At 38.8% G+C, this 15,784-nt stretch overlaps 2 protein-coding genes and 1 non-coding gene across 7 annotated transcripts; all 3 read right to left on the bottom strand.

Annotated features, from left to right (window-relative positions):
• Positions 1-428: 428 nt before the first annotated feature.
• On the bottom strand, positions 429-502 carry trnan-guu (transfer RNA asparagine (anticodon GUU)). Its single transcript has one exon. It is a non-coding gene; the product is annotated as a tRNA-Asn (tRNA).
• A 762-nt stretch (positions 503-1,264) lies between these two features.
• LOC148414617 (ceramide synthase 2-like) lies at positions 1,265-8,797 on the bottom strand. 5 transcript variants are annotated; one of them, XM_088430166.1, is made up of 11 exons: positions 8,624-8,797; positions 7,861-8,033; positions 6,191-6,308; positions 5,839-5,957; positions 5,679-5,736; positions 5,542-5,592; positions 4,665-4,757; positions 3,820-3,948; positions 3,287-3,396; positions 3,068-3,221; positions 1,265-2,098 (listed from the first exon to the last, which is right to left on the bottom strand). In XM_088430166.1, the coding sequence occupies exons 2-11, from the start codon at positions 8,025-8,027 to the stop codon at positions 1,862-1,864; spliced, it is 1,236 nt and encodes a 411-aa protein (XP_088286292.1). In that variant the 5' UTR covers positions 8,028-8,033; positions 8,624-8,797; the 3' UTR covers positions 1,265-1,861. The 5 variants fall into 5 exon arrangements, with proteins under 5 accessions (XP_088286292.1, XP_088286294.1, XP_088286295.1 ...); XM_088430168.1 differs by having other exon boundaries at positions 1,265-2,059; positions 8,624-8,796; XM_088430170.1 differs by having other exon boundaries at positions 1,882-2,098; positions 3,304-3,396.
• A 1,224-nt stretch (positions 8,798-10,021) lies between these two features.
• LOC148414616 (cortexin-1-like) lies at positions 10,022-15,146 on the bottom strand. Its single transcript, XM_088430179.1, has 2 exons — positions 15,046-15,146; positions 10,022-12,378 (listed from the first exon to the last, which is right to left on the bottom strand). The coding sequence occupies exon 2, from the start codon at positions 12,030-12,032 to the stop codon at positions 11,748-11,750; it is 285 nt and encodes a 94-aa protein (XP_088286305.1). The 5' UTR covers positions 12,033-12,378; positions 15,046-15,146; the 3' UTR covers positions 10,022-11,747.
• Positions 15,147-15,784: the final 638 nt, after the last annotated feature.

Raw genomic sequence — 15,784 nt, 5'->3', positions numbered from 1 at the left:
CACAAAAAACATCACGTGTATATGCGGCTTAAAAAAATAATAATCTAAAGTACTTGTATAATTAGTTGTTTTTTTGTCTACAGTAAGACTTTTTTGAAGGAAAAATTACCTATTTATAGTGATTTTTGTTGTTGTTGTGAGAAAAAAACGACCGTGTACCGTAGTATATATAGTAAGGCTTTCAAAAAAAACCCGATAATTTAAAAAGCAAGGCTCTCTTTGCGAAAAAAGACACCATGCTATTATAAGGCTATTTTCGCGGAAAAAAACGACGATAGTAAGACTTTTTTGGGTGGGATAACATGAATAGCAAATCTCGGAAAAACGACAATGTACGAGTTTGTAGTAGTGGTACACGAAACCTCACACAGGTTCACAAATAAAGCCAGAAAACAGATTTGAAAGTCCGAAAAATAAAAAAAAATCCTCGTCCCTGGGTGGGCTCGAACCACCAACCTTTCGGTTAACAGCCGAACGCGCTAACCGATTGCGCCACAGAGACTGAACTGGCATGGAGGGATCCATAATACATTTTTCAATACACCAATGTTTGGATGTAATCTTTGGAACGTTTTTTGTTAAAGTCTCTATAATCGTGTTCGCGTGGACGTGTGTTGTCAAGCCATGTCACTTTGCTGACCACTTCGCAAGCTCCTCTTTGTTTACATTGTAGCTAAATTCAATTCATAAGATCGCAAAACCAAAGCTAAAGCTTTTCTCTTCTCGAGACAAAATGTACGTAATTTTCACCGTTCCATATGTTCTGACGTAACGCTCCAGCCAATTACAAACCTCAATTTCATTTTCGCTTTCACAACTAGCCAATGATAAACATCAGAAGGCGGGATTAACCCTTGCCAGTTAAACGTGCACAAGGAAAATACAAGATTAAAACCCTCATTTTAGACTCTAACCTTACTATTAAAAATCTTTTTTAATCTACCATCTACCCCCCAACCAAAAAAACCACCATAATGTATAGTATGGCTCTTATTGTGTCAGTGAAAACATTTTTTTAATTGAGTGGGGACCCATATACTGGATACCTTAAGATGTTTGGAGAAAAAAAAAAAACACCATGTATAGTAAGGCTTTTTTTTTCAGAGAAAGACCATGAATAGTAAGTTTTCTAAGCCCCCCCCCCCCCCCCCAAAAAAAAAGAGGAAAAACTAAAAACAGCACTTATAGCAACGTTTTTTTCCGTTCAAACGACCATGTACATAAAGGCCTCCCCCCCAAAACAAACAAACAACCATGAACAAAATGAGCTGGTAGTATATGTCTTCTATTTCTCAAAACATAAGTAAGAACAAATGACCAAACTCTACTCTGAACGTATGTTTCTCTATTTTTTTTTATGTAAATCCATCACTCATCTCCACTATGGTTAAAACCACTAGCGAGACATAAATGTTAAAAAAAAAAAAAGAAAGAATGCATGTAAAATACTGAAAACTGTTCCTTTGACTGCCTTGCCGTGAATGTCATGAGCGTAATTGGTTGAAAACTTCACTATTGGCCAAGCTTTATTAAGCCAGCTGGACAGAGGAAATCATTTGTAGCGACTCTCCTTCCTCGTCTCAAACGTGCTTTGGGCTTTAACGGACTCAAAAGACGTCTTCATTCTCAGCTTTAAATCAACTGAGCTCAGACTTGGTGAACTGAAAGAAAACAAATATATGAATACAGTGTTCCCTCGTGGCTTCGATCGCAGATATTATATTTATGCCCATCATTTTTGTATAGCGGATTTAGCATGCTATTATTCTTCCTTCTTCCTTTGGGCAATTGTATGAATTTATTTGTAAACGTAACCAACGGCATAAACGAGGGAACGCTGTATGAAATATGAGTAACGTTTCTAGTGAGCTTTGCGCATTCTGTCAGGCATGGAGGCTCTGTGCTTGCTGAAATTATTGAGGACGCAATTGCTGCTCAAGGGGCGGAGCTTGAACTTTTGGCTGTCTTGACTTCCCGTTGGACAAGCGTCACCCGCAAGCTCTTCTTCTTGATCTTCTTCCAGCTCGCTGTCTTCATCGCTGCGTTCGTCTTTTTCCATCTGAGGGCGTTTGAAAGTTGATGATATTTGGGGGATTGCCTGCACAATTGTTTGAAGCAAAGAAGAGCTTTCGGAGATATTTTTCTTTTTTTTTTCAATTTTTTTTTTTTGGGGGGGGGGGCAAAAGGAGCTTCTTGTAATAAACATAAAGTGATTATTTTTTTAATATTTGTATATACAGTATTTGTATGTATTATTCTTTATGTTAGATCTATTTTTAATAATAATTAATACCTTTTCAAAACCCTTTTTAGGCCAAACACTTGAAAAAAAATATTGTTAAAAATTTAATAAGTACATGGGATTGAATGTGTTAAAAGGAAAGTTTTTTTTAAAAATAATACTGTAGTTGTATTTGCAGCCACTATACACAGCATTATTGCATTTTATGGAATATGAATTATGCAGAAAAATCCACTTTAGTTTTTTTTCTCACAGAATGTGGCCATGTTGTCGCCTCGGAAATTGACATCACAGTTGCTCGGGTAAAAACCAATCACAGCTCAGCTGTTTTCTGAATTTGGTCATGTGATGCTCGCAAGCTGAGCACTGATTGGTTGTTAACTACTCTGAACAACTGATGTCAATTTCAGTCGGCAGTCAGTGGCAAAATGGCCGCCCACTTGAAATGGAATTTTAATAAAGAAAACAGCAAAACAGACTTTATAATTCATATTTTAGTAACCAGAATTAGTTTACACTGCAGCTACTTGTATTTACGTTCCTGAAGTGATAGATAGATAGATAGTCATTTTTATATATATTTATCATTTTTATATATATTACAATGATTAAATCATCTAAATGTTAGTGGTCGATTATTACGAAATTATCTTCAATTATTACTTAAGGTGCAAAAGTAACTTAATGTTACCACTTAATTACCGAGAAGGTGTTGTCAGTTATTTTAGAAGGCTCAGATTGTAAAATGCAAATGTTGTCATTGAATCGCCTCCGAGCAGCTATCATCCAACCTAAACAAAGAAAAGATGCAGGCATGAGTCTCACCTTTCCCGTCAAGAACTTGGGGACCATCCTTAAAATCAAAGCAGCCCAGAAGACGTGCAGACCTTGCAGCACTATTAGGAGGACGTTGAAAAAGTAGTAGCCGGCAAAAGGTTGGAAATCCTCCATGGAAAGTACAAGAGTTGTGTGGATGATCCTGAAAACGGACACGCGGTCAATTTCATCCCCGAGGGCGAAAGAACCAAATGATAAGGCACCGACTTGCTGGGAAAAATCACCAATCGCGTCAAAAAGAAGACCGAGGCGAAAAGCACGAAGAGTACGTCGCACACTTTGCGCCAGCCGCAGCCGTAGTTGAACATCTTGGCGGACTGCAAACACATCAAGAGGTTATCATCTCCTGACATTTTCCCATCCGCGATCTATCCATGGCTCCTCAATAAAAATCTCCAGACTTTCACATATTTGAATGTTCTTTGTGTAATGTCCGAGAGCACCACAAGATGGCAGTAAAACACAATAGGTAAGTAGTATTTGGCATCAAAAAAGTAAGGTCGACACACTTATCTTGATCGGACATTTTTGCAAAGAGGACAGACATGTATCATGTATGTTGGTTTTACACAGTACATTTTGTAACTGTAAAATTAACAGTATCGATACTTTTTTTTCCGTAAATGTAGAACATATGTTAGCATAATTTAATGGGACGTTTCTGGCAATCAAGTTTAATGTTCCGATCATACTGATTGTTCTCAAAGTGCAATTTGCCAGAAAAAAAAAGTAGGCGTTACCTCGAGCAGAATATCAGATGAGTCGTGGAGGAGCATGACCAGAGTTCCAATGCGAATGTAGTTGGCACAATAAGAGAAACTGAGCAGGAAGACGGTGGCCAAATGGTGGATCACTTGCTCCTTAAAATCCTTAACCACAAAGTAAATTTGGTAGGCTTGACAAATAGGGCCGGGTCATCAAAATAATAATAACAATTTTAATGTGGCCCCTCCCCCCAAATTTCAAACAGAAATCATGAATACTGATTTTAAAATGAGTTTGAACGTACACGTAGCATTCATAGCTTGTTCATAACTTGGTTAAAGGAGTAGTCCACTTATTTGGACATTTTTGCTTGTAAAAAGTTAATATTTTGTCTATAAATCATTCTGATGACGAAATTATTACCTTACTAAATGGTTATAATCATGTACCTTAAAAAAATCTTTTCTATTTGCTATCGACTGAAAATGCACTCAAGCACCATTCATGGCTCTCCTGTTGGTCATGTGACACTCATGAGCTTAACAATGATTGATTGGTTGAATGTTTTTTTTCCAAAGTATTAATTGGACTCGAAACATTATTATCAAATAAACTCATTCAATACCAAAAACGAAATTTTATGTTTTTAAGAATCCAGACCTTCAATCCCAGGTACTTATTTATATTTTTCTCCAAATGTTTTCATGTGTTAGGCTAAAAGTGAGTCTAAAAATGGCTGGTGCTAATTCAAGACAAAATATGAACTTTTGACTGCTAAGAATGACAACATGTGGACGACCACTTCAAATGGAATTCATTCGATTTATTGTCCGGCAATATGTTGACGAACATACTGAGTGTGAAATGTTGAGGCTCTCACCTTCCTCCTGACGTCAACAGAGATGCGGAGCAGCAGGGAGATGTAAAAAGCCAGCTCCAGCATGTAGTAGCAGTAATGGCGACGCTGCATGGGCTGCGGACGACATGGGCTCGTTCAGATCATTAAGGGCACGAAACCGCATTTGCAATGGGACTGTTTTTTTTTTTAACCCTTATGCGCTATTTTGACCATTTTTGGCCATGTTCTTCCACATCATTTTCAGCAGATTTTAGCCAACGGTTGGAACATTTCTGGTAGTCTGACGTGGTGTTCGTGTTGAAATTTAACACGTTGTCACTATCTGGGTGAAATTTCAGCTCCCTAGTCTCTTTTTTCAATGCTTTCCCTTTGACGTGAAATAATCCTAACCCAAAATACCAACAAGGGCTGAGCTAGGCCTTCTCAAATCATCAAATAATGGGGCAGGTCCCCAGAGGTGGGGGTGGGGGTGGGGGTGGGGGTGGGAGGGGTTGTTTTTGCCATGCAAAGTGTAATTGGAGTAATACAAGGTTTGGCATCATTCTTTTTTTCAAAATTTCAGTCACTTTGATGCCTGAAATATTATAAATAAGCCTAATGTTATTTCTTTCAGTTTTAGACTAATCTTTAACCAGTATAAACACTGCAAAAAGTAGTCAGTTGTTGAAAGTTGATTTATATCATGTTTTATTTTGTTAATTTGAAAAACCATTTTAGGTATGCTTATTCGACTTTTATAGCTAATCTTATTTTGAGTCAGCACAGCGGTGGGTGGGTGCAAAATTCTCTTTCCTTGGGGTGCAAATAATTGCAAAAACTGCTTTAAGCAAAAGATGATTTGAACGAGCTTGTGTTGTCAATATGAATTGGAATATGAAATGGAATTTGGGTGACCTACCTGAACTGGGTAGTTCCTCCAGCATTCCCTCAGGTCCCACAACCAGGGTGTCTGTACAGGAAGCACGAGGCAAGCAAAGTAAGAATTGAGGAATGATGTTGCTTGATGATATCGTTTTGAAACCTTGAAAAACTCACATCAATCAAACAGGCCAGCCCACCCACAAAGGCTGTCAGGTAGAAAAAGAACCTCCAACTGGGACCATCAACAAAGCACATATTGACATTCACACTGATAAAACTACAAAAAACTACGCATAAAACTACAAAAAAAAAAAATCACAGAGAGATGACTTACGCCGCCTCGCCAAACTTCTTAGTTTGACACGGCTTGTCTTGGTGACGGCGCCGCCTGAACCAAGTCTCGATTTGACGCTGGCTTTTGCCACACAGCGACATTAAATGAATGATGTCGCTCTGCGATTGCCACACAGAGAAAATGCTATTTTACACCACAAATTACATTCGCAATTTAATGCAATATAACATAAACATACATAGAATACCATATAATAATAATAATATGTTGTATATTATAATATAACTCCGTAGACTAATATCATATCATATCATACCATTAAATACAATACAAAAGAATACAATATAAGGTCATATAATATTTTCAGGTGGAAGTAAAATGAGGGTGTAACCTGTGTGGGGCGCGTCCTTTGTTGAGTGTAAAAGTACTCCAGCTTGGGGGAGGGAGCCACGCTCATTTGTAACTTATTCTTAACGCCTAAACATCTGCCGATGGGCGGGGCACAGAATCTGAGGAAAGCAAAACAGATGTGACAGGATTAGAGACGTGTTAAAAGTCGACACAAGTCAAAGCACGCCGTTTTGATATAAGCTCGTTTTGATATATAACTCCAAAGACCTAAGGATCATTATGAAGCACCTGCTGATCTTGCTGAGGAGTTCATCATTTGAATCAGGTGTGTTGCAAAGAGAAACTTGGAAAATATGCAGGAAACAGGTACTTGAGGACTGGACTTTAAAGGGTTAAATTAAGATTTGTTTGAGACTTGTATAGAATCCTGTTCAAAGTCCAGCCGTCCATATAAAACTTCACAAAATAAAAACAACACAATTAAGCCATAAGATTTTACATGTTCTAATTCATTTGCTCTTAATTTGAAAAGGAACATGTACTATTAAATTAGATTGACAGAACAAAAAGTCAAACTGCAAATGCAATAACACAGCACATGTATCTCCTTTCATATGACACAAATGGGGGGAAAAAAAGCAAAAACATGGAGCCGGCACAAAGCCTGTGTTGTTGCGGCCTCCTGGGGTTTCGTCCCCCGGTGAGAGCAAAGCTACCAGTGACAACACACCTGCTCCTCGCCCCGCGGCTCATCCTGCTAACCTGCTCCATGCCAATCAGGAAATTGCGTGTGAGCTTTGCAGACAAATATTTGTCGCGCGATAACCTCATGCGAGCGGAATGCAAGCAATGGTTTACATTAAGAGAATCGCGTGTTGTTCTACAAGTACTCAAATTTCTATTGCTAACGAGCACAAAAAATGTACTAATGTGGACCTTAGTAGGATAACAATATTTAGTCCATTACTAGTGTTGCTTTTGGCCCAAAAGAATAACTAAAGAAAACTTAAGAGTAAATGCTCAAGTGGATTTGGCCTATGACCTTCTTTTGGATCTCACAAAGATGTCAAAACTGGATGGGTTTCATAGACAGTAATCCAGCAAACCTTATACAGTAACTGTAGTGTTATCCCTTCCCTTCCCATCCACGTGGCCGTGATCTGACGGAGAGCCGCGGTTTTCGAAATTACGCCTGCAAGTCTAATTAAAGTCAAGCCTGTAGCCGACTAAACATGATAACAATCAGACACTTGAAATTCCAATTTATTACAAAAGAAATCTACGTAAGAGATTTACAACGCTTTGGTGAAGCCTCTTTCCTCCTCTCCCTTGCGTCTATCTAATCTAGCATGTGTGTTTCATGAGGGAGATGGGCAATCCTACAAGACACATGATTGGCTCCCAGAATGACAATCAACCAATGAGGGCAGGAGTTGTAATCTTCTCCAGCCCCAACTCCCGCTGGTTAGGTAGACCAAAAGAGGAGTGTCTGTGTCATGCAAAAAAAAAAAAAAATCTGCGATAGAGAAGGTGCGAAGTAGCGAGGGATCACTGCAGTTTACAGAAATATAATACAGTGGCAGAAGGCATAAAAAATGAACAAGGAAATTAACAATAATAACAAGGCCCGGTCTTTATCATAGCGTGCTGATTTTTCTTCCTAGGTAAGGTGGCTGTCACGTCTATGGAAAAAACAGCTTTCCATAGTACCTCTCAAACAGGTAACGCAGGAGCACAAAGGCCAAAGCGAGGGGCAGCGCGAGCAGAAGATCTCGGGGAAGCGGGCGCTCCCATTGGGCCAGTTGCTCCATGTCGTCCCAGCTCACGCCTGGAGGAAGCCAGTAGTGCTCTCCCCAAACATTCCCCATCAACTCCATTTGCCCCTGGATAGTAACATACACATTTCCATGAGTATGTTTTGATTTGATCCCAAATTAACTCATTCAAGCCCAAACACTTACTTTTTACCAAAAGTAAGCAATTCCTTTTGTTATTAAGTATATTTAATCACTTTTGCACTTAATTACGTAAAGCTAGATGTCCAAAATACGACCGAGGGGCCAAATGTGGCCATCCATTTGTCAACGACCCTCAGCAAAAACAAAAAATGATATTTGACACGGCCCACAAGACTTGTGAGAGAAAAGTAATGTTTTTTTTTAATAATAAAATATTAAAACATATTACTGTTCATAAAGTAATTGTTCATTTTACTACGAAAACGGCATTGTTAAACCCTCATTCAGCCAAACACTTGCGTGGACTCTTTAAAAATAAAATAAAAAATAAAAACAACGTAAAAATATGTCTTTTGGATCGAATGAGTTTGTCGTTTTTTTAAGTAAAAAATAAAGATACTCATAAAATGTAGGAAGTTAAAATACTGAATAAAAATCCGATGAACATCGTCTTGATTTATAACACACTCGCAAAACAAACAAGATGAGTTCCACGGTCAGAAGTGCAAAGTTACCTTCAACTGATGTGTAAAATCTGCCAAACGGGAAGTTGCCCGAGTGCGATGTGATGCTTCAGGTGTGACGGCACTAGAAAATCCACAGCAAGACGAGTCAACGTCAACGCTTCTCCGTCTTCGTATTATCTGTCTGATGCTTATTTCTCCGCTCAGGTATAACAACCACACGCACTCACGCGCTCTCACGCACGCAAAACCTTCCAAAACCGGAAGTGATAAACCTCATCTTCAAATTAAAAGTCTCGGCTAAGTTATAGTTTTGGTAAAAAATGGGGCAAGTCAAAACTATTTATTTAGTAGTACATCGACTACAATTTCAGGAAAAAAAAATGTTCGAAAATCAGACATTATTGCTACGAATTTACTTCCGGTTTGTGGTTGTTGAACTATCTGCTTTAATTCTCTGTGCTGTTTGTTTGCTTATGCTTTTTGAATGTTTCGCTTTCGGTTGTGTGCAGCCCATCCAGTTTCCTTGTGTATGAAATGAGTTGTGTAAACAGTTGCCTTGCCTTGCCTTAAATTCCAGTTTTAGTATGTACAGTGGAATTGTAATGGGTCAGGAAGTAAGACTAAAACAAACAATAGCGGGAAGAGCTCAGCTGGAAATCATTACAATGCCCCCCAGTCAGCACGAAAGATCTGTTCTCTTTATCGTAAGTCATTTCTTCGCACCTGCTTCCTCCTCCTATCTGATTGTACTGTTGCCATGGAGACCACCTGAGCAGATAACATCACTACTGTCATGCAAATGAGCTTGTGGTTCGAGCAAACCGGCGCTCTATTTCTGAAGTATCCAGTGTGCACGGTGGTTTGTGAGCAAAATTATTTGCATTGCTCGTCATGCAGATTTTGGCATTGTATGTGTGTGTGACTTCAAGCCGATTTGTTTTTCTCTACCCTCGTGATCATTCGCGCAAGACGAAATAATGATGGCCGTGAAATGCAAATCACAAAAACAAATCACAAGGTAGAATGGTAATCACAAAACAAAAAGAACTCACGTTACAAAAGGTAAAACACAACAAGTGACAAACATGAAAACAGACAAAAAAGGAGCTGCAAAAAACACGTAACGGAGAAAACACAACTAAAAACCAGAAATTGCGAATAAAATGTAAACAAAGAAAATTAACTAAAGGGGAAAAAAAAATATTCGCAAAAAATTATACATGACAAAAAATGAAACGTAACATCAAAACAACAAGACAAACGAAAACAAAAGAAAATTATACCATTAAAAATACACTACAAAGAATTGGCCCCCTCTTGTAGTTTCATTAATGTCCAGGTGATGTCGCAGCAGACCACTGAATTATTAGAAACCTCGGTAAGTGACGAGTTGACTGATCTCATTTGCTTTAAATCTTGTCGACTTTAATTTTAGGTTGGAAGAAAAAATAATCAAGTTTTATTAACTAAACATATTTTATTATTCATTGGGGAAACACATTTTACTTTGGTTAAAAAAATTCTGGAAGGGTATAAAGAGTTGATCCAAAACAAGTGGTACAAAGCAGTGACGACACATGGTCACGTGTCTCTACAGGCACTAGCGAGGACGAAAGGCAAAAATGATTGAAGGATTGACAGACATTTGTCCGTTTTTTGGACTTTGTTAAAAAAATAAACATTTTGAGTGGCGAAAAAACATGTTACAGTCAGTTGTTCTTCGCTACGCAATGGTTCGGTTATCGCACATTATTTATTTATAACACAAATGATTGCTTCCTATAACGCCATACCAGTAAAAAAAAAAAGAAAGAATATATATACACGACGTGTAAACACGACATGGAAATTGGAGGGAACGCATGACACAAGTTAAAGCAGGCACGTGACCCACACAATCCAATAGTACTTAGTGATAGATTATGAATCAGCCTTTCAAAAGGGACTAATAAACACATCTTTGCGTGGAAACAACAGAGAGAAAAACATCCCCCAAATAACGGTGCGATCTTTGGTCACTAAAATTCTACCTGAGCATCAACTGAACACTTGAAAACGTTATACATAGCACAAAATTGTACAAACTTCAAATATCACATTTCGATGTACATATTTTGATGTTTTCTTTGCTCAGAGTTGCTCTATTGAAAGGTCAACAGTTGTATGTCCAAATGAATACAATCGCAGATTCATTTCTGGACATTCTGTGACTCATAGCAACTGGTGTGACCAATGATTATTAAAATTCTTACACACATATTGGAACACCACAGAAAGCTTTTATCCCTAAAAAAAATACTTAATGTTATTGCAAGCCACTGTAATGTCATGTGATGTACACTAATATGATATGTCGAATATGTGGTTGGATTTAGGAATCAAAATAAAAGCCTCGCAACTGAACTACTTTTTTATGGATTACAGTTGACTTTTAAAAGAAAATACCAGCATATTTCCTGAATTAAAGACAAACAGCAATAAAAATAAAGCAGTACAGTGCTTTTGAAATTCACTTTTAAAATTATGGCTTCTTTTCCATTGTTAGAACTTTGTCATCAATACAAATCCCTTTTCTTTGAAAATGCTAAAATGAGATTTGAGATTACAATATTCCAACTTCACCTCGGAAAAACACATTTTCATTCTGGCAAGACCACAGTATGCCTATTTTACCCGAAAAAAACAAACAAACAAACAATAAATATGCTATGCTAACACTACAACAGTAACAATACATGCTAAAGGGATAGTGTGTAAGATTTAGACCTTTTTTCATTACGGCCAGCAGGAGGTGCTGCAGGTGCTGTCCATAACTAAAACAAACATGGCCGCCTCCGGAGAAGTGCCACCCCTCATATAATATCATTTAATGATAACTAGGCTGATAATTATATGTCAAACATACTGTTGGTCATTAAGAACACATTCATTTGCAAGTTTTTGAAGTTTACAATCATTTAATTTATTCCTTTTTAGTGAAAAATGATCGAAATCTTACACACTGTCCCCTTAACGTTTGGCTTATGAGGGACCCCTGAACAAATTTCACGCCTGACCCTAAACATTTTGAAAAAGTCTGCGCTAGAAAATGGACGCCTGGATAATATAACACATCACATTAGTCCCGTGTAGCAATTGGGCTGATAGCAGTGTCAGTTTTATCTTTTAGCTTTCACACCAGCGCATAATCAAAGCGCCCCCGGTCCGGACCTTCTTTGTGGTCGGTCCAGGATGAGGCGGGCATGCTGCTGTACGGGTCCAGAAGGATGCGCACGCAACGGACCAGCAGGAAGAGCAGCAGCAGCAGCAGCAGGCCCACCAGACACAAGGCCGCGGCCTGCTCGGGGGGACCCGCCGCCGGCTCCGGCGCCAAGCCCGCCGCCGGAACCCCGGCCGAGACGGACGGGACCGGGGAGGACAGGTCGTAGTCCACCACCCAGTAGTTGGTCTCGCTCATTTTTTCGGGCTTTGTCAGCTCGATCTGCGAGCGCTTGGGGATCTATTGAGGAAAAGTGACGGGACGTGCGCAGGGTGAGCCAAGCGGAGCGAGTCGCATGGTCAACCGGCCCGCTGAGCGCCGCCTGCTTCCGCAAACTTTTCCAGGTCGAATAATTAGGAGCACGACAAGCTCGTGGGTCTTCTTCATCGGCAAGTCGCCGACAATCTGCGCAGCTTTTTGCGCATGAGCAACAATAAGAATGACAAGTTGTCAATTGAAACTCTCTGCTCTTTCAGCCACTTCAATAGTGAGAATTGTTTCCCGGCGTCACACTCAAGCAGGAAATTTCCCTCTAGAGGATTGCCTAGAAGAAACAAAATATCAAACATGCATTAGAGCGGCGTTTTTTTGTACTCAAAATGGGTATTTTTTTTTGTTTAACGCTCTCATTATGCTAACTCATTTAAAGTAAATGTTAAATGTAATTTTTCTGCTAGGCGGATGTATGGTAAACACATCCCTTAAAAACACCATTTGTATGCATTTTTGGTACAATGCTTTTGATTTGGGGGGAAATTCTTGCTGTTTCCGAAACATTCTGTATAATTACACATCACACCGGGTCAAATCGACCCAGAATGTTTTTATTATTATTCCAAAGAAACAAAGGTAAATATTAAGTAGTGCCTCAATAACTTTGCTATGAGTTTTTAACACTTTAGGATAAATACAACCACCTCTGGGTCATTTTGACCCAGCGACATAATTGCAGTTCTGGCATTTGTACGCATTTTAGTTACAATACTTTTTAATTATTACTATTTTTTTTTTTTAATACATTTTTGCTGTTTCTGAAAAGAATGAAAAAGTTTCTAATACATTTTGGATAATCACACATGACACCGGGTCAAACTGACCCATGATGTTCTTGCTATACCAGGTAAACAAATCTAACATAAGGGTATAAATAAAGTAATGCCTTGGTTACTTTGTGAGTAGGGACCCAATAAAAATGCAGTTTTTGACACTTTAGGAAAAATATAGCCACCATTGGGTCATTTTGACCCAGAGACAATATTGCACTTCTTGAAAAATGGATATGAACAACTGGTTAAAACAAAATATTGTATTTGGGTTACAGACATTTCAGACATGTTTGGGTGACTATGTTCCGGGTCAAAGTGACCCAGGTACGTAACAAATTATTGTAAAACAAACATTTTTGGCTGGAAATCACTTTCAATACAATTTTACGAAAAACATTGGAATGAAGTTTATAAATATAGGTCAGTGCTCCCTCTTGTTTCAAGCGATGCTCAAACTTCCCCAAGCAAGTAGCACAAGAAATATTCTGAGGCAGTCTGCCCTTGCCCTGAACCGGCCATAAATAAATCACGGCAATGACAGAAAAGAAGAATGCGCATGGACTAAAGGAGCATTGCCACTCGGCGGAAGCTCTTTCATGGACCGCGGAGTGGAAAGACATTTCCTGGGATGCGGGGTGCAATTCGCAGTCAGCAAATTCTATTCCAGGAGCCTGGTCTCCCTCCATCTCCACGCACGCGCCATCGGCGACACCCCGTGATTTTCCCAAAGTTCCTCGCATGGCGGGACTAACGGCCCCCCGCCAAGCTTTAACAGGCAATCCCAAGAAAATAAACGGTCTGTTGCAGGATTCGCGAGCAAAATGTTGACACAAGAGCAAATGAAACGCATTGACCAGCGAGAATAAAAGGATGCTAATGGTAATCGATAAATAAATATGTCAGCAGCATCTTTGGAGATGAGAACTTGGGGCGTCAGACACGTGAATGCTCAGCAAGAAAACAGCAAGAATGTGCCTGGGTCACTTTGACCCGGGCCGTGTTTAGTCACGCAAACGTGTCTGAAATGTGTTTAATCCAAATACTGTTTCGTTTTAAACAGTTATTTATATTAATTTCTCAAGAACTGCAAAAATGTCGCTGGGTCAAAATGACCCAGGGTATATTTAGTCACCCATACATGTCTGAAATGTGTATAATCCAAATACATTACATAGTTTTAACCAGTTATTTATATTCATTTCTCGAGAACTGCAAAAATGTCCCTGGGTCAAAATGACCCAGGGTATATTTAGTCATCCAAATGTCTGAAATGTGTATAATCCTAATACATTGTAACAAAAAAAAAAAAATCTATTCTATGTCTTTTTCTAAGGGAATAAAAAAATAAACTCTTTTATTGTGGAGTTTCATGTATGACCATAACTTTATTGCAGGTTTATCTAATAAATATTTTTTTTCTAAGTTGAAACAGACAAAAAAAAAGTTGTTTTTTTTTAACCAAAGAATTGAAGGGAACAAAAAGCAAAAAAACAAAGACTCTTTTTTTTGTGGATTCCAATTAAAAACACAACAAAAAACACACAAACATTAGGGGGAAAAAAAATCACAATCTCTACTTACTGTGGAGTTTTGGGGGAACATAACCCCCACAATAAATTAGGGGAAAATGAATTTGAATTTTAGGATAAAATTACTTACCATAAACAGGAAAAACAAATCTTTTTATTATATATTGAAATTTTGAGAAAAAATGCTTCATTAAATTCTGCATCTATTACTGCAATATTTTCACAGACAGAGCACATCTGAAATAATATCAAATTAAAATGGGGTTTTTCCATTATAGTGGCAGAAAACCATTCACTAGTTAAACAAATAAAGAATTATGAATACATAAGTTGAATAATGAATGGAATTGGGCTTGCTGCAATGTTCACGTTTGCTTGCAACTTTCAGAAGACAACACAAAGTCAAGCTTCATTTAAACACAATTTAAAAAAAGGGGGAAATGCAATGAAATTGTACCACAGTAAAATTGACTGCAAAGCGGGAAGTACAATATTGACAATCATACATAATATGATGAATTCTGATGTCATTTCTATTTCTTATTCTAATGTATTTGATCTACAGGCTAAGTCAGATTGAAATTTGTCCACTTTTATAGCATGATGCGCATTATTAGAAAGCGGAAGTTGACTTACTGTGGGAAAGACGGCGGCATCTGCGTGTCCCCTCGCGCGTCCCTCACACAAGCTCCTGGGTTGGGGCCGCGTCCCCGGCTTTCAAGTCTCCTGGCTTTCAGGGGTGTGCCCCGCCTCCATCAGTGCCCCCCCCCCCCCTCCAGAGTTTCCCTTCTTTGGACGGCTTGCCCCCCTGAAAGAATGAAGCGCCCAGAGCAGAGGGAAGCTTTTGCATGATGTAAGATGACACGTTGGGTTTTATTGCTGCTCAGCGCAGTGGAAAACAAGGATTGAGGACGCAAGAAAGACAAGTCAGCTTGTTGCAATATCTGCTTGGCAAGTGAGCGGACACTCATTCGTCTTTTAGGACCTATTTGCATTAGGTTTCATTGGAGCAGAAGACATTTTCCCCAGGGTCATTTTTTTTGATCATTCTGTAAGTTACAGATATGCTCATAAAGCTGTGCTTTTCAATTATATTGTGCAAAGCCCCCCACAACCAGGAAAGAAGAAAACCTTTCACACGCCCCCCCCCATGCCGATGAAAAATAGGATTATTCATAAAACTCATAAAAGATACCTAAAACGGTAACTAACAACAGCGTGCCTCAAAATGTCTAAAAAAATATATTCCCATAAGGACACATTCCCTTAGGGCAGTGGTTTGCCACATATTTTTCAATAATGTACTTCCTGTGAAATATTTCTGTAGTAAATCATAACCAGCAAAAAATATGTCTTGGATGGGGGAGGTAACAAC

The sequence above is a fragment of the Hippichthys cyanospilos genome, chromosome 12, assembly GCF_059441005.1.
Source record: "Hippichthys cyanospilos isolate Australia breed blue-spotted pipefish chromosome 12, RoL_Hcya_1.0, whole genome shotgun sequence".
NCBI lineage: Eukaryota > Metazoa > Chordata > Actinopteri > Syngnathiformes > Syngnathidae > Hippichthys > Hippichthys cyanospilos.
This window is presented reverse-complemented; position numbering and strand designations above follow the sequence as displayed.

Excerpts from the sequence above, each read along its gene's own strand:
- LOC148414616 (XM_088430179.1), bottom strand. The coding sequence starts at position 12,032 with ATGAGCGAGACCAACTACTGGGTGGTGGACTACGACCTGTCCTCCCCG.
- LOC148414617 (XM_088430166.1), bottom strand. The coding sequence starts at position 8,027 with ATGGAGTTGATGGGGAATGTTTGGGGAGAGCACTACTGGCTTCCTCCA. Across the intron at positions 3,949-4,664 it reads CTGTTGACGTCAGGAGGAAG|GATTTTAAGGAGCAAGTGAT; the intron begins GTGAGAGCCTCA and ends TTTGTGGTTAAG. Across the intron at positions 3,397-3,819 it reads CATCTGATATTCTGCTCGAG|TCCGCCAAGATGTTCAACTA; the intron begins GTAACGCCTACT and ends ATGTGTTTGCAG.